Source organism: Henckelia pumila, chromosome 1 (genome assembly GCF_033568475.1).
Source record: "Henckelia pumila isolate YLH828 chromosome 1, ASM3356847v2, whole genome shotgun sequence".
NCBI lineage: Eukaryota > Viridiplantae > Streptophyta > Magnoliopsida > Lamiales > Gesneriaceae > Henckelia > Henckelia pumila.
Window position 1 is genome coordinate 81498048 of NC_133120.1, and position 25564 is coordinate 81523611.

The following is a 25564-nucleotide window of genomic DNA, read 5'->3' on the forward strand; positions in this document are numbered from 1 at the left end:
AAATATCATACTATATTTATAAATTTAATAATATACTATTACAATATAAATGCAATCATTGAATAAATTATTTTCATATAATTTTTTGGTATTAAAAATACATTGTGTTAACTTGCATCTTATTTAATTATAAAATTTCACCTTCAATGAATTGGTTTGAATTATTTTCTATGAATTTAAGAAAACAAAATTTAAAATACGTGAGCATCAAATTGGTTTTTTCTAAAATATATATATAATAGAAAAATAAAATTTGATTACGACATACTTATAAAAAAATTTGAAAACAACGATACGCCAAAATTGAATAAAAATTTGATAATAAAAATAAATTTGAGAAATAATATTTTATCGTACATATTTCTTAGGAAAATCTAAAACAATTAATAAATATTTATTTTATTAAATTGTGTATTATTTTGATTAACATAAAAATGATTAGATTTTTAAAAATAAAAATAAAATATCTATTTATTAAAATTATTAAAGATAATAAATAATTATTTTATTAGATTGTGTATTATTTCAATTCAAAACAATTAACATAATAAATATTTTCACTCTCTCTCTATATATATATATATGTTTGACAAATAAAATTTTTTTTTACTGAAATTAATTTTACTTTACCTCTCTAAAAGTATGAATAAAAGGATAAAGTTTTACAATTGTGAAATAACAACTTTGCCATTTTATTTACATTATAAGTAAGATCATATAAAAATATAAAAAGATATAAAAGTAAAACTACATTTTAGTTAGAACATAAAAGTAAATAAATATTTTTATTATATTATATGTAAATATTAATATCCATAAATAAATTATACACTTTCATTAAATTTCAACTAATGCGTCCATTAATGTAATTAAATAATTTATTTTTTAATTATTATTTTTTGAAAGAATCATTTTTTAATTTCTCACAATATGTCTTTATTTATATTACAACTTATGTAATGTTAGTAAATTTAAAAATATATAAGAATAAGCTAAATTTTAGTTTGTGACTTAATAGAGTTGCAGTTAATCAAATAGATACATAAATTTTGAAAAGAAGAAAAGGAAAAAACCAAAACTTACGGTATTAATATAAATAGTCAAAATAAAAAAATATAAGAATATAAATCTTGAAAAGAACAAAACTAAAAACTAAAATTTTCTGTAATAATATTAACAGCTAAAGTTAAAAACATATATTTACGAAATTAATGTAGGAATATAAATTAAATCTATTACCAACATAAAAATGTGAATAAAAATGGTAAAATTTTATCATTGTGAAATCTATCTATCTATTATCTATTACCTATCTAAAAGTTTGAATAAAAAAGTAAAGTTTTATCATTGTGAAATAAGAAATTTGTCATTTTATTTACACTATAAGTAAGGTCATATAAAAATATATAGGGATATAATACAAGTTAAATGACAAAAAAAAAATATATAAAAGTTACATGAATATAAATGAAAATATATATACCACAACATAAGTACATAACCCAAAAAAACATGGGAGTTAAATGATCAAAATAAAAACAATATATAAGTGACATGATTAAAAATGAAAATGCATCATAATATGACTAAAAATGAAAACATTCAAGTTACAGGATTGAAAATACAAATTCACCATTAACATGAATAAAAGTGAAAAAAAATGATCATTGTATTATTTCAGTTGATTTTCATAATTAATAATTAAAGTTTATATGATTTTTATTATGATGTCGTGAAAATATCGATAATTATAAAAAATAATAAATAGATATATTATATATAAATAAAGTGTGCATGTGCTGTTTACTAGTATAATTAAATACTAGTATAATTAAATATAGCTAAAGATATATTTCCAACAGTAATAAATGAAACATCTTACTCGATAATCTTACAATCAATAGTTTCGAAGTATTTACAAAAGCATTTATGTGTTCCATCTGTACAGCCCCGATTCATAAAGAATTGCCAACTTACCAAACTGCGTACGAGGGGGAAAAAAGAAGGAAAAAAAAAAAAAAAAAAGCTGTACAAAGAGTACCCAAAAAAGAAAAAGGAATATTCACTCTAAAAAATTGCATAGGGCCATTATCTAAACAAAATGATACCCAAGGGTCCTGCGGCCAAAAATATGGTCAGAATCAGATACGACATGAGTAGAGTGCAAAATGCACATGCTCGCTCGCTTTGCCTGGAAAGAAATACTCCATCTATACTAAATTAAGGTGAATAACTGAAGTGGCTAGATGCGTGTGAGGCTTTGATGAAATGTACAAGGCATGGAGTTGGGCCAAGAAAAATAGTTTGTTTGCTTAAGTTAGAAGCCTGAAGTGGCTTATATTTGACGACTGAAAGTGTGAGGAGATGCTGAGCCTGAATATGGTGAAAGAGGTCGTTTCACAAATGGATGTTCCAAGAGCTGACCGGCTGTTGGCCGTGAATTTGGGTCTACTTGCAAACATTCAAGTATAAAATCCCGAGCATCTCTGGAGAGGGAGTCGGGAATAGGTGGTCTCTCGCCCTTTCCTATTCGAAATAATGCCGACATCTGTCAAATCAAAAAGCACAATGTTAACACTAAAGAAATTCATGTGGAATTGCAGTGGGCCAAGATCCACCTTGCAACCGAGGATAATCAGTAATTAAAAAGAAGCACCATTTACTTGGGAAAACAAAAGATTTACTATAGACTTAATCTTATACCTAATAATAATAATAACCTATCAAATGACTCAACATGCATGAATAATTATGGCACAAATAGGAAAATGCAAGCCGTTCATATGATAAGTAGCCCAGAATAGGCAGTGCCAATAACTAATGTGCTTTTACTGCCGATGACAAAAGGTATAAGAGTTGATGAAGAGTTTAAACATCATCCCCTCTCAAAACAAAAGCCTGCTGTACTTCATAGTTGAGAGTGACAAGCTCACAAAGAATCATCAATTATACTTGAATTAGACTTCAACTTATAGTGCATTAATAGCCCCATAAACCACAAATGGAAATGGTCACACAATTTGATGAGCGTGCAGGAAATTATCCATTCACGAAAAAGATCCATAACTTTCGCTAATTTACCATGTCTGGTAAATGTGTGGGTGGATGTGGAGTGCTTTACTTACCCATTCCAAGTGAGAGTAGGGAAAGCGCCCTGTCAGCATCTCCAAGACAGTACATCCAAGACTCCATATATCAGCAGATAGGCCATAACCTCGGCTCCTAACAACCTGTAGCAGCAAGTAAGGCTATTGAGTAAAACGTGGCACCACAAAACTGGCATATGAAAAAAGAACCACCAACACGGTATCGCCAGCCTCGTAAACGAAGGAAAAAATATTAATTGCTAGAAAAATACTATATGTACACCTTATTGGCTTACATTTAACTTACATTTTCTCTTACCAAATTACAAAACTACCCATGAAAAAGAATAAATATCTTATTAGCCAAAGAAAGTTTCGTGATTGATAAGGGAAAATGCAAGCCAAGGTTTACACTAAGGTGTACATCTAGCATTACTCTAATTGTTATGCCATCTATAACTCCTGTGTATATCAGTTACTCATCTCTTTTCAGAATTCAGAACCTCTTATAAAGATCTCCAAAACATGCCAGGCTATATCCCATGAGCTCAACTCAGATTGAGTTAAATCTCCGGTGCTCAATAGCTCTAAATGTAATCAGTGTCACTCTTTCTTTAACACTGATACTCTAACATCATTCCTCTCAACAGTGTACCAGTGAGCTAACTTTCTTCATGTCAGAATATTCAGGGGAAATGAAAGACAGTTTTCATACTATTATAAGGAAAATTTTCACCAACTCGCAATTTGGACTAACAATTTAATCAAAACAAGCCATGTTTCTTTTAAGTAACAAAGTCATCACGAGGCAAACCTCAGGAGCCATCCAGAATGCAGTTCCTTTGCAAGATTTCAAGTCATTCAACTTGGTGGCCTGCAAAATGAATAAAAATATTTGACATAAGAGAATAGCAATTTTAAATACCAAGAAGGCATTTAAGTTGAAAAGGGAGACCACAATAAAATAATAGGTAAACAAAAGGAAATAGTTGGTCGACCTTTGCAAGCCCAAAATCAGCAAGTTTAACCAGACCATTTGTGTCCACCAATATATTTGAACATTTAATATCTCTGCAATGTGCCACAGAAAGTTTGAAACATTCTAAGTATTGATATAAGTGCAAATTAAAGTAGGAAAAATATCGAAAACTTCACCTATTAAAATACAACTCACTCAAAGATACTCGAAAAAATTTGGTATAAAATGAATAAGATTTTTCGAATCAAAGATCGTGTCATGCGAAACAGCATTTTACTTCATCATCTACCAAGAATACCGAAGGATGAACTAGAGAATACAAGCCAATGCAAAAAAAGATCAAATCCATCCAATCGTAAAATCTGATGTTCTTCTATCTTCGTAAAAAAACTCAACTTCTGACACTAGAAAGTAGTCATGTTTGATTACCTGTGTACCACTTTTCTGTCATGCAGGTAATTCAAACCATGTAAAATTTGCCTGGTGTAAGTGGACACCTGGGTATCCCGGAGCTTATACTTCTGGTATAGGCTCAAAAGAGAACCTTGATTAACAAGCTCAAGAAAAATATAGAGGTTCGATTCATCCTACAAAGATAAGGGATACTTTTCAGCATTTGCAAAAAGAATTCAGTAAAAATTCGCAGATAAATTTGATCAATTTTTTTTTTTAAATAAACTAAAATGTAATAAATAAAATGAGATTCTTCAAAGATTTTTCTAAAAAAATCTCTGTGGAATTTTTTCGACTTTGTGATCCTCATGCTCTACCCTCTCATCACAGTGAAGAAAATATTGGCTGACAATTTAATGAAAACACTGTCATCCTCTTGCTTTACACTCTCATCCCAATTTGTGAATCCGAACCGCTTTAATCACAAACTCTTATTCCCATCTTTTCATATTTCATTAACTTGTCAGCCTAATTATGAAGAGGAAAATAAGCATATCAATAAGGAGAAAAGAAAAACTAAGAAAACCTTACCCGCTTTGTACCATAGTACCGAACTATATTCTCATGTTCAAACTGACTTAGAAGAGCAATTTCCTAAAAAGGCCATGAGAAAAAAATAATATTAAAGATGAGAAATACAAAACAGTCATCACAGCAAATTAGAAAAAAATGACAAAGTTCAGAAAAAGCATTTAGGGTGGCGCAACCTGTTCAAGTTGGATAATTCGTTGCTTTCCTTCCTCTCCTTGATCGAGCAAAGATACTTCCTTCACAGCAAAAAAGAATCCATCACTGCAGCAAAGCAAGCAATGACGATTAACAAAATCATCGCAAACTTATTAAATAAGTTTGGGATCTTCTTGAGCACTACAATTTGCAAAATTGTAGGTTCATATTATAGTTATCAAAATCCCAAATTGTTTGTGCCTAGGCTAAAGGTGCAGAGAGAGCCTGCCTTTGTGCCTAGAGACATGTAGAGATGCAGCCCTCGAGCGAGGTGCCAATCTTGGCTGTAAAACATGCGTCTTAATGCCATCAAAAGCTAAAAGCATGTTTTAAGCATATGGCAGATAAAAAAAAGATTATTTTAATTGAAATTTACTGTAATACTCATTCCTATTTGCTTATTCATTGATGAATATTTGTTTTACTTCATTAATCGCTCTGTAAAGTACATATTAGATATCATATAGAAACGTTTTAAAATGTAGGGCACTATGCCCACTGAACTTCATTTTGACAGGGAAAATGTCTCGATTTGCACCTTCAGATTAAGCCAGGTATGGTGTCTGATAATTACAGATACCAGATTCATTGATATTACTCTTAATAGTATAAGTGGCAGACTACTTACTCAGCTATTCCCTCATAAACAGATCCAAAGGAGCCACTACCCAAGAGCTCACCCTTCTGCCACCCCAAGATAGTTCGTCTTAATGCCCCATCAGGTGAAATACTTGGTGTCGGTTCAGTTGTGGTACTTGAAGTATCATCATCGTTTGAAAATGTGGTGAATGAACATGATTCAGAGAGCACACAGTTGTCTCCCATTACCATCACCCTTCTCATCCTAGCTTCCTCGTCTGTCTTTTGACCATATTCTTCTTCCCCATTTTCTTCCGGAGAAAACCCACTCTCGAATCTTGAAACAATTGCATCAGTATCCATCGTGAACCCTCTCAACATAGATGATGGTGGCGCTAAAGTTGGGGGTCGCACACCCTTAATACCGTTTCCACGGAATCTATCAAACCTACCACTCGAATTATCACACGAAATCAAATCACTTGCATTTGTATTATCCCCCAACAACGCACAGTCATGGTTATTGAAAACATGAACCCTACTTCCATCCACATCACAAAAATCTGAACTTTCCTCGAATCTGTTGCTCAGTACAGCGTTATCACCTTCTGAAAATCCAAAACAAACTTGGCTATCCCCAACTCGTTGATCACTCACATCAATAACACCAGTACCACTAACACCACCGTAAATTGCGGCATAATTGTCATAATTGACCTCAAATATCTGACTGAATACAACAGGAGCATAAGTAGTTCTCGCCTTCATCGCCTTGTACTCCTCGGAAGGTATGGAGAAGTCATCTATACCAGAAAATCCTAAGGTTTTGCAAATAACATCTATCTCACCATCATTTCCATCAACTCTAAGGCTTTTCTCATCGCCAAAAAAATCACGCGTGCGCGTGCGAATAGATTCCTCCACCGAGTACGACGAGGACGAAGATGAGGAACTAGGAGAGAACTCGTAGTTGATGTTATTCGAGGCGTTGCAGCGATCCAACCTCCGCCTCGCCTTGGCGGATTGGCGGCTGGGGCTGGGGCTGGGGCTGGGGCTGGGGCTGGGGCTGGAGCTGGAGCTCTTACCAGATTTCAGGCGGTCAGAGCTATGAGCGAAGATTTTGGGGAACCGATGCATTGTGAGGGTAAAAGAGCAAAAAAGCAAAATTCATGAATCAACAACGAGGAATGCTAAAGCACCCTGAAACCAACTGAAATTTCCCCAATGTTTCGCTGCTGTTGTTAGCGGTTTCTAGGGTTCGTGGAGTTGAAAAATGGTCGCGGAACAAAAACTGGGGTCAGAAAATTACACTTTGGCAGCTTGCGCGATGAGATTGGAGCAGGAAGCAAGGAGGAAGGAGACGAAATGAAATGGAGGACTGAAACGGCGTCGCAAGCTCTTTTATACGACTTCTCGCCAAAGAAAAATAATAAATAAATAAATAAATAAATAGACCAATGATTATCGCTAATTTAACGTGGAAACCAAGAAATTGCGTTATTCGCCCAAGTTCTGATTTGCGACCACATTTATTTATTTATATATTAAATGTGTTATTGGCCAAATTGCCCTTTCATTTGTAATTTATGCGTAAAATGTGTTATTTGCCAAATTGCACTTTCATTTTACAAATTAAATATTCACAAAACTCCAGTGTCATGGTCTCACGGATTAATTTTGTGAAAATTAAAAAATTATTATTTTTTAAGCACAAATTATTATTTTTTATTAAAATATAGAAATTGATCCATCTCATAAATAAAAATCTGCGATATCGTCTATGTGAAAACCAACTCGTATATTTTATAAACAAAGCTCATCTCTTCTTTCCCAAAACATCCTATATAATATATCGTTGCATTCAAAATTGAATTCATTTTTCAAAATTTGTATTGTCTACTGGATAGTGGGAAAAATGTATTATTATTTATTATTGTATTACCGTTTAATAAACATGAAAGGAAAGAAAAAAAATATACATTAAATATCACGTGCAAAAATTTTCCATCACGATGATACGTATGAATTATCGACAAATTATTATCTAAAAGAAAAGGAATAATAATTCTGTAAAGGAGGAAGACAGCAGCACAAGCACATCAGGCAGCAGCCAGACTGGAAACAGACAACTCAAACTAAAGGACAGACGCAACCAACTCATCGTGGACTATATTATTCCTCGTCCGTCTCGATTAACATATTCAAATATTCAAAACATGACGGCAATATTTTCAATAACTAGTTAATAGAGATATATTAATAAAATATTGTAAAAAACTATTAGTAAATATAATCTATGTTAATATATTTGGGACAAAAAAATGTGGTCTATATAATCCGAAGGGAGTATTAAAAAATTGATTTAAGAACAATTTAATGACAATTATAAAACATGAAGTTATTGTGGGCCGGTGTTACGGCCAAATTCAAACAAGCCCAATAGACTCAGAGCACCAACACAACAACGATTATTGCAACAGGAAAAATAAAAGGCATGGATTGCGTCGAAGAACTTGGATTACCATTTTTATAAGAAATAAAGCATAAGAACAGTGTTATATTCACTTCAAAATCAGTTCTTCACATAAGACAGAATAGGCAACCACGCTTTCTGTGTCAACATATTGACAGATGCACAAAGATACATGCTTGGACGAGACGACTCGCGTACAAATCCAATATTCAAATACTATGGGCACACCGAGTTATTCCGAGTGAGATATCCAATAGATCAGCCCGCTGCATGGGAATTCGACAAGTCAAAAAAATCATAAAAGTTTTGCATAGATAAATTGATCTAGATTCTAAAATAGATAGGCCTTTCTTCCAAGTATACTTCGTCATTTTGCTGTAACAATTGCTTTTTCATATGGAGGGCCATGTAAAACTTATATGTAAATACCAATAAAATAACCAGATCCTAAAACGAAAAATACCCCCCATCGCCTGCTACTACTTTTTGTCAAGAGAAGATGAAGATCAACAATAACTAAAATGAGAAGAGCTGTGCATGGAGTTCCGACTTCCGACCATGATTCTTTTCATACAATGAGTCATGGAAGTGGGTGGAGCCATAAATTTTGTCTTGGGTTTTACGATGCCAAATATAACCAGAAGACTTAATTGATCTAAACCGATTGGTTTTTACAAATTAAATTCTAGCCTTGTTTTAATTTCCCTTTCAATAGAAAATGAAATACCCAAATCAGTTAGTAATATAATTTTTTGAATGACTAGTGAATTAATTTCATTAACTTATAAGAAGTCAAGAAGCATTGATTTTCTTTTCTCAGGGGATAAACCTTAAACAAATATACTTCAATTTGAAAAGGTTCCACCATCTGTTGGAACTGGAATTAATTATTTTAAAACCGTGGTTAGATCTATCTATACGCAATATGCATCATAATTTTCTAAACAAGATTCATTTTGCATCAACTGTCCCAACTGTGAATTTGAAAGCTCTAATTAGCAATTCTAATATTATATAAATGTAACAACTTTATGTTAAGGAGGGCAAAGCGAAAAACCAGAAAACAACACATCCCATACCTGATTAGTACACACACACATTGAAGAACACCTGCAACGCCTGTCCATGCTGAAGGACCAGTTGTCACCATCGCATCTTGTATCAATAGGCCAACTGATGCAGCCAAAGAGACAAAAGATACAACATATGCTATGAAAAGCCAAAGTTTCAACCTGCAAAATTAAGGGAGCAGCAGAATAGGTTAAGTAATGAGTTGTGTAGCTTAGAAGTCAATTTCCAGCGAATTTTACAGTAGAAAGAATGCAGTTAATCAGATAATGGTTTTGATATTGTTTGTTTGGCTTCGCATTATTATATTTAAGCTCATGCATAGCTCACATGGATGACAAAAAATCTTAATTAGATTACAACATATAATAGGAGAAACATGCAAAGAGACGCATAAAACACAACAGCTTCAGATGCACACCAAATTACAGAGTTGATGACGCGAGAATAACTAAAATGAAGATTAACACACAGGTGAAGACGTACATTCTACTTGAATAAAATTAAAATTAACTGAACACGTAAAATTGAGGAGACATAAAATATTTTCCTAACTTCTTTAGCGAACAAAACTTAGTTGTCACTGAAAATACTTGAGTTTCGGATCATGGAATTTCTCTATACTACAATCTGAGGTGGCATGAGCTAGGGTAGTTGCTTAGTATCCAGAATTTTGAATAAATTTTCGAAAGATCAGGTTTTGCACCCCTAAAATTACATAAATCCGCAATCCTTCGAATTTAGACCTGATCAATAGCTATACTCAACACTAGCGCAAAAATTTACAAAATGGTTATCATTTTACCATTTATTGCGTCAAATAAAAATCCCAAGCCCTAATAACAATTGAACAGAGACACCGTCATCAGCGTACTTTAAAAGCATAGAAGATACCTCCACTCTCCTTCATCGTAGGGCGAGTAATCAATATCCTCTTTCTTCACGCAATTAAACATCAAAGCAGCCAAAGATGCAAAAATTCCTGCAAACAGCAAATGGAAAAAAATAATCTAACAATAGAACCCAATCGATAATAACAAAACCTAACTTTGCATTTATAACTTGAGAGACAAATACCTGGGAGATAGTGAACGAAGGGAACCTTGACGGCGCTACAAACGACAGCGTCAACCCAAAACCACCAGCCGACTCCGAATACCGCGCCAGAGATTCCGGGTCCGAAGATGGCTAACAGCTCTACTAAATCCATAGCACGTAGGGGGCTTAAAATTTATGAAATTGGCGACGATTACGAACGAAATCAGAATTCTGAAATGGATTTAGGAATTTGTAGCGATTGAATGCGTTGGATGGATTACAGGTGGTTTATATGTGATCGTTTAGAATTGCAGGATTTTGATGTGTTTTGAAGAAAGGTTTTGAACTAATTCGAACCAGAACGATGCCTCCTTCGATGCCTAATGCTAACACATTATGATTGAATTTTTTTTTAATTTTTTTTGTTAAATATTTATAGGACGAGTTCGTCATACAAAATTTATTTAAGATTTATTTGGTTAACTTAGATTGCAAACCACTGTCTTATGATTCTTATTTCATAATATATCAGTATACATAAAAAATTTCATGTGTTACATGTTCATTTTAAAAAATAAAAACTCGATTTATTTAATTTAACTTTAGACAAAACCATATTGCATGAATTTACAACTTTCGACAACAAAGGGAAGAAAAATAATTTTGGAGATGTTTTTTATTACATCTCAATGATATATTGAAAGTGTTCTATAACTCTTAAATTTTATCGTCCCAATTAACTTGATTTTCGAACACTGATATCAAATTACATTTGCATAGCTCGGAACAAAAATACCGAACCAAACCAGATTAAATATCGGTTACCCCATAAATTCAGAAGAAAAAATAAAAAGTTGGAATTTTCAAAAAAACATTGAATAATAAGATTTAAATTTATTAAAAAACCAAAAGGCCTAATTCCGATTTTATGATCCAAATTGAACTTTGTGATGCTCCAATAGTCAAATTATACGGCTCAATAATGTTTTTTTTTTTTTTTATAAATTAATTCGAAACAATTTTTTTTTTATAATAAATCATAATCGAACCAAATAAACCAACTGAAAAGATTATAGAATGAAAAACTCTTATTCAATCATCTCAAAAAAAAAAAAAAATTATGAGATATACTTTATCCCCACCCATAAAGTATTACTACGTAGGTCTCCCATAAGAAGATCGACCCGAAATATTTTTTTCGTGAATGAAGTTAGATGCAAAATCTGTATCACATATTTGATACGTCACACAAAAAACCTACTCTTTATTTTAAAAATAAGAATCCAGTTTCCGAATATTAATCCGTTTGATCTAGTTTAATCGAAGTTCTACTCCCCCTGAAGAGAACATTGAGCATGTTCACAACACAGAAGACCAGTTAGCTAATTGCAGCACCACTCTCCAATGTCTTCTTTTAAATAGTCAAAACAAGAAATAACTTGTTCAGATATCATCAAACTCCACTGGAAACATGGAGACTGTACCAAGTATGAATGAAACAATTCAATATCCCTTTTTAAAAAAAAAAGGAACAAGGGTTTAAGATTAACCCAAATAGTAGCCAAAATACCGAAAATCGTTGAGAGAGAGATTGAACCACCCTCGTAAAACACTTCTAGACAAGCATTGGAACACTTGCAAAAAAACAGCAATCCAAAGGCTGACAATCAATTCTGCCCATCTGCTAGATAATTTGCATCCAATGCATCTACCGCCAGTGTTACTAGCCATGGAACAAACGAAGAAAAAAATATATCGCCATTTCATAAAACAGGACTTGTGGAATATAACAGCTTGTCCAATCACGGGAGTTTGAAAGAGATCCTTCCGTTGAACATATATAACTCCACTTCCGGGGTGAAACTACAAGTTCGATTCTAGCCAAACATCCAATCACAAGTTGAAAGTGATTCCTCTAGAACAAGAAATACAACACAAAATGATCCCATACCTCAACTCTTCTGCCACAAGGTGAAGCACTGCTCAAACTATAATAATTCAAACCATCTCCTGCCCAAGTGCGCAATTCGTTGATGTTCATGAAATATGAGCTTTTGATTCAAATATCAAACAGAAAACAACCTGAAGAACACGTTACAATGATTCCCATGCGACCGAGAGGGGCTGAACCGGTGAATAACTTGAGCCTGCAGATGCAAAACTAGTATTTTGATTGTCAAAAACAAAAAATATTACATTCGAGAAAAATGTATCAGCTAAATGGTAAACACGAATCCAACTCAATTGGAGCCCGATTCGTGAAATATCAAAGCAGCAACTACAAACATTGTGAGGCATGCCAGCATAAGATAACACTAAACGGCTATTTGAATATTTTTGAATAAAGAATACAAAAAAATCAACCAACTTACTTTTGCCAATATGAAAACCAGAAACCGGTCACAAAAGATGTGGTGCATCTATAAGAAACAAGTATGATTATTCTGCTGCCAGGTAATTGCTTTTACTGTAGAACTGAATATATACACTAACTTTTACAAGTCTATAAAGGCACTCCATCAATTGGCTTTATACAATTACAAGAAGCAGAAACTCAATGCCCTTTCTAACATGGAGAAAGAAACTACAACTATTCATAAAAAAAGGTTAAGAAGACTAGAAAAAAGTAACATGACTTAACCAATTGAGCTGCTTGAGATACATGAAATGGGAACAAACCCCTTTCCACTGTACAGTATGCTTTGATAACGCATATACAACAATAATGCCCAACGTCCTGAACCAATCGCATGCTCAGTCCATTTCAGCACTAAATCAGCCATTAACGGCACGAAAGAAAAACATTGATGTGCCAAGGCAGGTCCTGTTCCGTATTAGGACTTTGCTGACACCTGCAAGGCGCCTCAGAGCCGAAACGGTGATGAATCTACACATTACGTTCCATGGGTTCACCAGAAGATGCATCTGGAACAGTCTCCTTGTCCTTAGAAAGGCACTGAACAGGAACATAAACGAATCCTTTAGGTAGCCGCTGATTCTTCATGGATGCTTGGTCTGAGGTCATTACAAGCTCTTTTTCGAAAGTTTCAGTGTGCTGCATAAATATCATAGATAAATAATAGTACGCCGAAACAAAATAATCAGAATCACCATCAACTACCATAAGGACACTCACTTTATTATACTTGGAATGCTTTTCCACATCATCCGACGGATTCCGAGGCACAACAGAATGTCTCTGTGGAATTTGCTTCCCAGAAACTGAAACCCTCTCCAAAGGTTTTGGCAACTGAAGGTTTTGGGATGCAGAACTGTAGGGTGGTCTTTGGTTGTCCATGGAGATCGAAATTTTAATTCGCCTTTTGCCTGCAACTGTGCTATCGACCGTTATGTCATCTGATCTTTGTACTATTTCGCTGCCTGATTTGTAGCCATCAGTGTAGCCTTGGATTGAGGTTGTAGCTGATTCCGAACTGATTTCAGGCTGATAAAAAGGGTGACGAGCCAAAGCAGACAGAACAGAGTCTCGACTTGAAGCAAGAATATGATGTGAGCAAGTAACCAATTCGCGCTGAAAAGTACAAAACCGGAAGAAAATTTTAGTACTCCACAGGTATGCTTGCGAGGAACACATGCAGAGCTTACCTTCAATTTCTCCCTTTTGATAATTCTTTCACATAGAAGGCGCAATCTTTCCAACTCAACCTGCCAAATGAAAACATGGATAAAACTCAGACCTATGCAAGTTATAAAAACATGAAAGACGACGTAAATATAGGAAATTTAATTCAAGCCAACAAATTCTCGTCTACTGCAAAATGTGTAGACCATTAAATAGCACAGAATTGGCTAAAACTAAGTAGGCACGCGGTTTTCTCAAATATCATCCTCGCCTCACACTAAAGGTTCGGTTAAGATCAATTACGTCCATGAAATCTAATTATAAAGAAGAAGGGACAGGGAATATAAATGAAAATAGCATGAGTTATAATCTCTCAGATAAATATCGTTACATTACTGCTTGTCCTATCAATGACCCATCCAAAAAAACCTATATTTCAGTTTGAATGACAGAAAAACAAGGAGCAGAATACAACCACCAAGAAATGGAAGCCATGCTCACTTACCCTAATTTGCTTAAGACTCTTAAGCTCTTCAACCCCATACCTTTGAGTGTCAACCTGGGCAAAAAGGAACTTCAAAATTCAATTTAAAAAATAAATGATTACAGCATTTAAAACTGACTAAAAAAAGAAAATAATGCCTTCGCTTTCTGCTCTGAACTATGCTTTTCACAGTAAGCCTTGTGCTGCAACTTGGCCCCAACAGTCTGTACCGTCATGTGGAAACCAGCACTTCTAGCACAAGTAGGATGAAATGTGCTCTGACAGTGACCATAACTACACTGTACAGATTAAAAAAAACACAAATAATCACCTTGACGAAAAGGTTATAACCATGTGTGACAATGCACATATCTTATATATCTTCACCTTAAGGCAGACACCCTGTTTTCGAGAGCAAACAATGCAAGAATCAACTCCCTTGCAGACAGTTTCCTGAAAAATAATGCCGTCCGTATTCAATTTCACATAGGCAGTCAAGGAGCAAAAGAAGAAATTAACACAAATTCAAAATACACCTACCATTCTCTGGATAGGATTGACTTGTCCTCTTCTGTACGTTGATTCCAACACCCACTATATTGATAACAAATAACAATGCACAAACTATGAGGAGAATGCAAAATAGAACAAAAAAAGTAAAATAATTTTTTAGGGGGAAAGAAAGAAGTCTTTACTTCAGCACATAACGCATGTACCCATTGACCATCTACTGACTTCCTAAAAGCGCCTGCAGTACCACCACATAAAACACATTCTGCGATCAAGAAAGGCTTCTCCAAAGAATATGTTGTCAGAGCTCCAGGTCCTTGAGAAGAAAATAGTTCTTCACATAATTCGCAGTGCCATGGCCCCGTTGAGCTTTTGATGCTACAATAGCAATCCAAATGTACTGTAACCTATGAGCCACAGGAAGGTAATTAAGACGATAATACTATTCAGAACATTAAATTAGAATGCTAATTCAAAAATAAAAATTACAGAACTACGAAAATACCTTGCATCTGGAACAAACTAAAATTGGGTTCAAAACTGTCTCAGAACGTCTGCATATATCACACGTTCTGGGAAGTTCTTTTGAAATATCTGAAGCTAAATTGAAAGTATCACATGTTGCATCTAGCGAAGTTCTTGCAACAGCAGACATAGAAAGAGTCTCTTTCACTCGAGGATTCAATTGTGAGTAAGCCCCAGGCCTTAAATCAAAGGCATTCATTTTCAAAAGTTCCTGAATACGAAAATACAAGCAAAAGTTATATACAAAAATACATCAATCACAAGTAAAAATTTTAGCAGAAGGATAACCTCCTGGTGAGCTGACTCTTCAAGTGCATCTTTCCTAAATGATGATATTCTAGATGAAGCAGCAGCTGCAGCAGTTGCAGCAGCCAATATAGCCTGAGCTTCCCTATGCCGACGCTCTTTCCTGCCCTGCTTTTTTGTTTCCCTAAGCTCATGATTATATTGGCAAACTAACACAGCATCCCATTTTTTATTTCCTACATCATCAAGCTCCTGAGGAAGACTCCTAGCAACCTTCATCACCACATCATCTGGGCACATAGAACAGCAAGGAAAAAAATTCAGTAACATCCTTGATCAGCATGTAACAATAAAAGCCACAAATCTCCACATAAAAGGCGAGAAAGTATGACAGCAGAGACCACATAGGCGTTTCTTTGTAACAGCATTGCTAAGGAGGCTTTGCTGAGAATAAATAAGTTCTCCTTCCACTTCGTCTTCAGGAGACAATTTCAGCATATTCAGATTTCTCGCCTTGATCAATTGGTCAAGAATTTCTCTATCAAATTCAGATAGCCCACCACCAGAAGTTGCACGCAAGCTATGATTATGACAACAGTGGCCAGAACTAGAAGATGCTTCGAACTGTGAAACTTCTCGGTCTGTCAAATCTGCCAGGTTTAGTAAGAAACCACCTGGCCCCATGAATAAATATAGGGAAAAAAACAAAATCTTACCTGACGACTCGTAATCCACAGTCTTCTCAAGCATGCCATTCTGTGTCTGCAACAATTTGCTGTAGATAAATGGATGCACATATGAACTGACCTTACATTCCCCATTTCTACAGAGAAAAGATAGATTATGTCTAAGACTATCAAATTAATCTTGAAGAACTGAAAAATAAACTGGAAAAAGGACCTAGGACACCTACACCTGATTATACAATACTTAGTACAATACAAAATGGTTCATTCAACCATTCAAGGCTTACGTCACTAAGAGTGGATGAGTAGTCATCTGCTCTGATTTTTTAGTCTCCTGAGCAAGACCATGACAGTGGGATAGATCTCTTGACATCTCATCTGTCATAGCAAACAATCAAGGTGTGTAAATAGGCAAACAATATTTGAGAGTGGGAGAGATAGTTCTCAACAGACAGAACTCACTGAGATATAACATACCAGTTCCAACAAAGCAGAAACACAAGTTCAACCATGATAAATCTAGAGCAAGAAACTCAAGGACTCAATCGTTTAGCTAAGAAAGGAACCAAAAAAATAGCATGAAAGGACAAGCATGAACTCCTATGCTTGTCTGTCTTATCTGCTAAGTTATTCTTGGAGGCTCCTTGGTAAAAAGAGCTACACAAGCTTATTAACAACAATAATTACAAACATCAATATAAAATACACAGATATATTGCAGACGCGGACAATTCAAGAACATTCAGGTGCCATTTATACACCATTTTCACGAGGAAGAAAAAATTAAACTAAGTTTGCAACAGAATGTCAATTTAAAGCAGGAGGAAAAATAGATACACTGTTATCCTGGTCAGAGAATAGTACCAGGTTCATTAAACATACAACAGAAAAGAAACTTCTGTGAAGAGCTTAGAGCAGAATAGTAATTATTTTACTTTTCCTCTCTCAATTTCCTTTTTCAAAAAGGACAAACAGGTATAGGCAATGATTGAATATTCAGCTCCAATTGCCCTAAAACAGAATCAGGAAGAGTTTGTGAAGGCATACATGGTATTTCAAGAATGCTGGGGAAAATTACTTGTGCTTGTTTTCATGGTTCAACAATAATATTTTCATGGTTCAACAATAATATTAATGATGATGATACTTGGCATGCTCACTGCAACTATGAACTACTATTACCTCTGAGACAATACAGTAACCTTATTAAGAAAGGTATGACAATTTAAATGCAGCAAAGAAGTAGGTTTCATCAGAATAAACTGCAAATCAGTAACACCTTCAAGAGCTGTTTAATTTAAATGTATAACATTAACCCCCAATCTTCTAAACACAATCACACACGGGACCAAGTAGCACACCTCCAAATTTTGAGGGATCGCTCAATGAATTATCTTCGTGCAGCACAGGATCAATCACCACCTACATAAAGCATATGATGAACTTCAGAGGTTCAACATCACACTAGTAAAAATATGAACAGATTTATTGAAATTAGCACAATGGCATCCTTCGTTACATTGATGCAGTGTTAACCTTGAAAAAACTCAGAATTCTGACCACAAATCAGAGACAACCGAAAAGAATCACATTTAACACAGCACTAAAAAGTAATAAAAAGAAACCACAAATGTCAAATTGGATCTCTTGTATGCCAGAAATGGGATTCTTAAACATATGAGTTAGTTCTCATCGATCTTAAATTCTTTTAGTAGACGCTTCTAATTTGCAAACAAAAAAAATTGAAAAAATAAATGTGACACAACAAAAAACCTTGGTTAACGAAGGCGATGCAGAAGTGCATCAAGACTATCTCCAAAAGTTGAAACATTTAAAACACAAAGGCCATCAACAATACCTTGGTTTCACCAGGTAAAAACTCCCCAGGTGGACCATTTAAATCCTCTCCACCACGAACGCGCGTGTCAACACCTTGCTCGGTGGTTACATCAACTTTCTCCTTACAGGGGCCTGATATTTCGTCTCCCGAAATCCTCATGTTTCCTTTTGTTCTTCTCCGGGGAGGAACAGATTTAACAGGAACTGCATCAGCAATATCAGATTTCTCAACTGAAACAGAACTAGCACCTTCAGCTACATCTGCCGCAGCATTGGGTACGGCTATTGGTTTAATCTTCACTTTCAAAGTTTTCTGCAAGCTAGCAATATGAGCATGGTCTTTCAACCATTTAACTATTTTGCATTGTAATTCAGGTGCCATGTGATTATCCTGCTCAAAGAAAAACAAGATGAGAAAATGCAAACAAGCAAAGCAAGAAAATGCAAATGAGAAGGAACTAAAATAAAAAGTAAAGGCAAATCAATTCAAAGAAACATCAACTGATCACCCAAAAAGAAAAATGATTTTCAACATTGTCAAATCAGCAATTTGATTTACAAAATTCAGCCAGCAATTGAATCAAATCACTCAGCAAAAAAGAAAAAAGAAAAAATAAGAAAATGTGAACATTACTGTTAAAATTGAGTTCAATGAACCCGGTGCAACACCAATCTCTAAGGCCACATCTTTTGCATCAACTTTCCGCATATCAATCAACTGCATAAAACATGTGATTGGCTTACTTACGAAACAAGCAAGAATGACTTTACTGTCCTACATTATTTCGCAATACCTTCTTCAGTATCAAAGTGATATTGAGAGGACCATCAGCATTAACATCTTCGTTGTCATTCCTATCTACTGCCTCCTTATCAGCCTGATGTGGTCCGGAACATGGTCCATTATTATCTAATATAGCCTCTTTATCCATCAAAAGATCATCCAGCTTACTATGATCCGTGTCAGCTGTTTCAGTGTCAACAGAAAATTTATCACCATTTGTTTGGGTAATTTTTAACTTGTGAGATTCATTTACGGTCGACACCATCTGTCGTTGCTTACTAACATGAGAAACAGAATCACCTGCAGAAGAAACATCTTCAGCATTTTGACTGCAACTATCATGCTGAACTTCTGAATGTTTAGAGCAATATGCACGCAATTCAACCTAAAAGGCATTGGAAAACCAGAAGACATGAACAAAGAGAGACAAAAAAGACGAGATATTGCAAGTATTAAGAGGTCTATAAATGGGCTAACTGAGCAACAAAAAAATTAGCTGTTTTCAAAACCAAAACTACACAACCACAAAACAATAGAACTGATAAACCAAAATAGTTAACTTACAGCTTTACCCATAAAAGCAACAAAAGAATTTAAAAAATAAGAAGAGTACATACCTCGTCACATCCAAGTTTTCCCCATATCTCCATTCTATACATAGCCTCCCTGGCACAGATTGGATGGAATGAGGTTCTACAAGCTCCTAACAAACACCAAGTGAACAATTCATCAGTAACTGGCAGACAAATAAATTAATGGGAAGCAATTAAATTAATCAATATCTATGATCACAGAAGAAGCTTAAATTCTTTCTTTTCTAGTCAATTCCTTAGACCCTTAAACGAGCAGGAAGAGGCACATGTGGCTTCAATGAGCCAGTACAAACTTGCATTGAAACACATCATCTACATAACACAATATGATATCGAACAAGTCACCAAATCCAGCAGGTAACTAACTTCCATTCAGTAGAATGTCATCCAGGAAGTACAACTTCAGGTATACAAACTGACAACCCCTTCACAGAACAATTCTTGAAAACCCTTGATTTGACAAAATCCAAGGGCGTTATTTGAATTATTATTTTTTAGATGGAGGGGGTGCAATGGGTTCTTCAATGACTAAAGATATCCACAACCAGTATAAACAATTTAGACACAAAGATTGGAAAGATCCTTAACCACACAAACTAATCCATAATCTAAATTTGAGTAAATTCTACAAATATGAAAAGAAAGGCTTACGCCACAGATATGTAAATATAATACACCCACTTCTGCAGATAATCTTAAAAAAATTCATCCATACAAGTAATTACTTGTTTCATGCATTAAGCAGACCTAAAGCTCTAGATCAAATCAATTGTCGGCCAGCCAAAAAGGTCCAGGTTCCACAAATTTTAAATAGACAAAAGTAAAGTAATAAGTTTATCAACAAATTAACGAACGGGACAAACCAACTGGCGATCATCATCAAGAAAGATATACAGTGAAAGGTGTCCAACATTAAAGTTAGACAACTAGAATTCTTTCACGACGAGTAAGCTAACCTTTATCACCCATTTAGTTCAGTGTTCCATTAGAAGAGGTTTACAATTTGATTTTACTTTTACATACTCCATAATTAAGCATAATATCAATATGTGGAGATCATCTTTGACATGTCCTACCTAACAATTTAAACTGATAAAAATGGTTCTCAACTGCTTCAAAGTTCAAACACAAATGACCTACAGAAGCTGGCAAGCTTCTCTGAGACCATGATGAACCAAAAATCTAAACTTGATTTCCTTCCTATAGGAAATTCTTTTTCTAGAGGGGCACTACTATAATTATGTATACTCTCGAACAACTGAAAACATAATTATCTCCAGAAACAATCTTATATCGATTGTGTAAGCTTCTGGAGACTTATAATTCCAAGATTTTTTATTAAGCCAAATAACAAAGAAATGTGAGTACACCCATTCACATGGGGAAAGAGGGTAGATTATTTAGAGGATCTTACAACGGAAACAGTTTTAAATTGTAACAGCTAAACACGGACAATTACCATTTACCACAGCATGATTAATACCGATGTACCAAATCCTTCTAGTTTTAGATAATCTGTTTGTGATTTCCTTGATGCAAATTTTATTCGCAACCCACCATAACGATACATTAGAGAACAGCGGTCAAAGGATCCAAAGATTGGCCAACACTTTTGCATCTACAAGCTACTATCACAAACAATAGAAAGTCGTTACATATTCAAAGTTACCGTGAAGGCTGCCACTTACCCCAAAAGAAACATGGACAACTTGTAAGAAAGGTAAATAAGGGAAGTAGATGAGGAACATAAATTTTGAAAAATGAATGTCAATCTCTATTTTATTAATTCTTTTCACAGTCTCAGTACAAAAGATTAGATCTGAACGTGGCAGAGCTTTCTCTATCAGATCATGGCGTGACTAATCACATCAAACAAGAATCAAATGATAAAACATGGAGCAGCCCAACAGTCCAATATGTGAACGCACCAAGAAGCCATAGCACAATACACAGAATTTTGCTGTCCTGCCATCCAACGAGAAAATGGAGGGTGTAACATAAGAAGAAGTAAAGCATACCGTTGCTGCACCAGACACAAGCACCACATTTAACCTTGCACAAAGTGCAAACAGACTTCCTTCTCGCATTCTTTAATTTATCCACATTCATGATTGGTTCCATTGATCCGGTGTACTCCAAATAGACCTCAGGAATCCACTGACAGCAAAACAAATGAGCAAACTCAACCTCAGAGCCCTCGTCCTCACTCACAAAACCTGTTTTACGCACAGGCTTCAGGGCACCACCTTGTTTAGGACAAAGCAAACATGGCATCTCTGAAGTCAAATCCACAGTATCCTTGTGTTTACACCACGAACACAGCCAAGAATTATTGACCTCTTCTTCAACTCCATAACACCTCTGATGTACCACCATCCCACAAGAACTACACTTGATTAGGCAATTCAAGTGGTCGTCATTTTGACCATAACTACAATAATGACAGATAGAATCTAACCCCGCAACTGGACGTGCCACATGGAGCTTCTCCAAGCCTGCATCTCTCCCTAGCAATTTCCTTTTCTTAGAAGGTCGCTCTGATGCCAGATAAATTTTATTTCTTGATCCTAAAAGCCATTCTACACCACTAAAAGAAGAAGGTTTTTTCCCATCATTCTCTCTCTTGTCTCCGTTATTTTCTTCTATGATTAGTAGATTGCCATTTTCTCCCTCATCACCATCCACATCCATGGAGTCTTGCTTCTCTTCCTTCACCAACATCTCCTTAACCATCCCATTCGTATTCAATTCATTCCCATTAGCTATACTCGAGCCATCATTCTCACAGAATCGCATAAGCAATCCATTTAGTGCATCATATCGTCGACGAACACAATCATCGTTATCCAAACATGGAATCATAAAACACTTTTCATTGCCAGAAAACCCAACTGCAACCTCTTCCAACCTTTCGATGTCCTCAATTGTCAATTCTCGAAAGTACTCATCAGTCTCAGTCCAAAGAATGCCTGCGCGTGGCGGCTGCTTAGGGGCTGAGGACTTTTTCTCCGTGCCAGAATGTGGCTTCTTGTGCCTTTTACGACCATCGGAATGCCTACTCAACAAATGCGTCAGTCCATTGGGCAAATCATTAGCACCGGAAACAGAAGCTGTAGATGTCTGTGACTCGTCCGAGAGGAAGGGCGGGCGAAAGGATAGTGCTTTACGAGCTTGAGTGTAGAAATCAAGCTCGGCTGTAGACGTCGGGGGCAGTTCCGTGATATTTGGAATACCCGGGGGCGTTTCCGTAATTACTGAATTGGAATTAGGGCACTCGTTATGATTGGTATTAATATCAATCTTTGTCTCGGTGGTGCCCCTACCACCGGCCATCGTCTTTCTACGCCACTGGCGTCGACCTCGGCCTCCGCCTCCACCGGTCATCTCGCCCATCGCCGTTTCCGGCCGACGCAGAAATCCATTTTCCTCGAACCTAACCCCAAAAATTTCCCCAAATTCCTAACGAAAACTAACCTAATTCGATTCGCCTTCTGCGGATTCAGATAGAGAGAAGGGGTGTCGCGGGGAAGATTATCACGTGTGTGTTTCGAGTGTGCTTTTGGTGGGTGGATGCGGCTAGGGTTAGGGTTTCTTTTCGATTTTGGGGGTAAATTTTTGGGTCTGCTTTTTTATTTAAATTTAGTGTGAGGGTCAGTTTCGCTTTTGTGGATCCGTTTTTGGTACGTGTTTCGGATTTTTTGAGTGACATAGACAGAGTCGCGTTGCCGAAACAGCGGTTCCTTTAGGGGTTTAGAAAGCGGGAGTCGTTCAAGTACGGAGAAACGCGACTTCTGAGCCCGTAGGGAAGTTCCAGTCCAGTGCACCAGGCCAGTAGTGAGGCAGAAATTTGCTTGTGTACTCACTGAATGGTGACGTGTTGTCGTGTTATTGGCTCGGTTTTTTACGCGTGAATTGGTGCAGTCTGATACGTCGAGCTTCGGAGTTTGCTACGGTGTGATGTTCGCGTCGAAGCCCGTTGCCCAGAAATTGCAATTTGATCCTTTGGAATCATAATTATGTAACTATTATGCTATTCAATGCTATTAAATAATCTTTATAATGTTTCATTTTAATTCATATTGAAACCATTATATTTTATTTTATTTTTTATATACGCATTATGTGATAAGGAAAGTAGTATTATTAATCTATATCTAGGCATCGTTTGGTTTGAGTGATAGGATAAGTAATCCATAGATAAATAATATAAGGTAAATTAAAAATAAATAAGAAAAAACATTTAATATATTATTTGATTTGATGGATAGATTATAATTTATTTGATTTAACTGATGTAAAATTATTAATTAATAAATATATAAATAATATGACGAAAATAAGGCGAAATTAATTGGGATAAGTTATACATAGATTAATAATACATCAAACCAAACAATGTCATATACTATTAATAAAGCAAGAGGGATGAATAGTAATTGCATTTTTTGGTGAAGCCTTTTTTTTAATTTCAAACCTATCCTTTAATATATTAACTCCTAAACATATTTAATTTTGTAGAGATGGTTAAATTCTCATATCTTATATAAAGATTTATCTTACTAAATTTTATATAATATTTATTTTTGTACAATATGGTAATTAAATTGAAATTTTCAAAAAAAATATACAAACATATTATGTTTCACACACAACGTGTATGCTCAGTTGCTAGTAGTTAATCGAATTTGAATCATGTATACTAACTAACTTAGCTCATCGTCAATGTGACATCAATATAAATTTATATTTATAGTCACCATACTTTAAGTAAACGGATATAAATATCAACAAAAAATAAGGGAAAAATCTAACTACCATAAAAAATATGAAATTATCTCATAATATAATTGAAAAAACATTATGGCTCCGTTTAAACAAATATTTTAAAAATGTTTTCAGTGTTTATAAATGAAAAATACTTAAAATATGTGTTTTGGATGATATATTTGAAAAGTATTTTTAAAAAAATGTTTTACATGTATAGTTTTTAAAAAAACAAGTGAGACGTGTTTTTTAATTAAAAAATTTATAGAAATCAAAATATATTATTTTTAAATTGTAAAAATTGGTTTTTATAAAATAGTTGTTCAAACGCATATAATAAATATTATATATAGCCCACATGGGTATAGATACTATTAATAAAGCAAGAGGGATGAATAGTAATTGCATTTTTTGGTGAAGCCTTTTTTTTAATTTCAAACCTATCCTTTAATATATTAACTCCTAAACATATTTAATTTTGTAGAGATGGTTAAATTCTCATATCTTATATAAAGATTTATCTTACTAAATTTTATATAATATTTATTTTTGTACAATATGGTAATTAAATTGAAATTTTCAAAAAAAATATGCAAACATATTATGTTTCACACACAACGTGTATGCTCAGTTGCTAGTAGTTAATCGAATTTGAATCATGTATACTAACTAACTTAGCTCATCGTCAATGTGACATCAATATAAATTTATATTTATAATCACCATACTTTAAGTAAACGGATATAAATATCAACAAAAAATAAGGGAAAAATCTAACTACCATAAAAAATATGAAATTATCTCATAATATAATTGAAAAAACATTATGGCTCCGTTTAAACAAATATTTTAAAAATGTTTTCAGTGTTTATAAATGAAAAATATTTAAAATATGTGTTTTGGATGATATATTTGAAAAGTATTTTTAAAAAAATGTTTTACATGTATAGTTTTTAAAAAAACAAGTGAGACGTGTTTTTTAATTAAAAAATTTATAGAAATCAAAATATATTATTTTTAAATTGTAAAAATTGGTTTTTATAAAATAGTTGTTCAAACGCATACAATAAATATTATATATAGCCCACATGGGTATAGACGAGTTGGTAAGTCCTGAGATGGCGTGAGAAGAAATTTTTCAGTGTTGC

The 25564-nt window shown here is 34.5% G+C and overlaps 3 protein-coding genes across 12 annotated transcripts; all 3 read right to left on the reverse strand.

The window, feature by feature from the left end:
• Positions 1-1852: 1852 nt before the first annotated feature.
• Positions 1853-7185, reverse strand: LOC140862962 (mitogen-activated protein kinase kinase kinase 1-like). Its single transcript, XM_073266042.1, has 8 exons — positions 5873-7185; positions 5226-5310; positions 5050-5112; positions 4495-4652; positions 4085-4157; positions 3901-3960; positions 3126-3230; positions 1853-2548 (listed from the first exon to the last, which is right to left on the reverse strand). Exons 1-8 carry the CDS (start codon positions 6958-6960, stop codon positions 2336-2338), a joined length of 1845 nt encoding a protein of 614 aa, XP_073122143.1. The 5' UTR covers positions 6961-7185; the 3' UTR covers positions 1853-2335.
• Positions 7186-8357: 1172 nt separating this feature from the next.
• Positions 8358-10810, reverse strand: LOC140875552 (uncharacterized). The gene is made up of 4 exons (XM_073279268.1): positions 10442-10810; positions 10259-10346; positions 9376-9528; positions 8358-8562 (listed from the first exon to the last, which is right to left on the reverse strand). Exons 1-4 carry the CDS (start codon positions 10572-10574, stop codon positions 8529-8531), a joined length of 408 nt encoding a protein of 135 aa, XP_073135369.1. The 5' UTR covers positions 10575-10810; the 3' UTR covers positions 8358-8528.
• A 1056-nt stretch (positions 10811-11866) lies between these two features.
• On the reverse strand, positions 11867-23377 carry LOC140876362 (uncharacterized). 10 transcript variants are annotated; one of them, XR_012148764.1, is made up of 22 exons: positions 21671-23377; positions 19677-19762; positions 19360-19444; positions 19070-19242; positions 18910-18993; positions 18295-18666; positions 17798-17858; positions 16724-16814; positions 16467-16573; positions 16152-16400; positions 15793-16040; positions 15485-15715; positions 15165-15386; positions 15010-15063; positions 14857-14922; positions 14628-14768; positions 14491-14544; positions 14009-14068; positions 13539-13934; positions 12775-13457; positions 12485-12549; positions 11867-12412 (listed from the first exon to the last, which is right to left on the reverse strand). XR_012148764.1 is itself a non-coding variant. In XM_073280310.1 (20 exons), exons 1-20 carry the CDS (start codon positions 23043-23045, stop codon positions 13290-13292), a joined length of 4323 nt encoding a protein of 1440 aa, XP_073136411.1. In that variant the 5' UTR covers positions 23046-23377; the 3' UTR covers positions 11867-13289. The 10 variants fall into 10 exon arrangements, 2 of the variants coding, with proteins under 2 accessions (XP_073136411.1, XP_073136412.1); XR_012148767.1 differs by having other exon boundaries at positions 11867-12265; positions 12354-12412; positions 12485-13457; XR_012148765.1 differs by having other exon boundaries at positions 11867-12279; positions 12354-12412; positions 12485-13457.
• Between the last annotated feature and the right edge of the window lie 2187 nt (positions 23378-25564).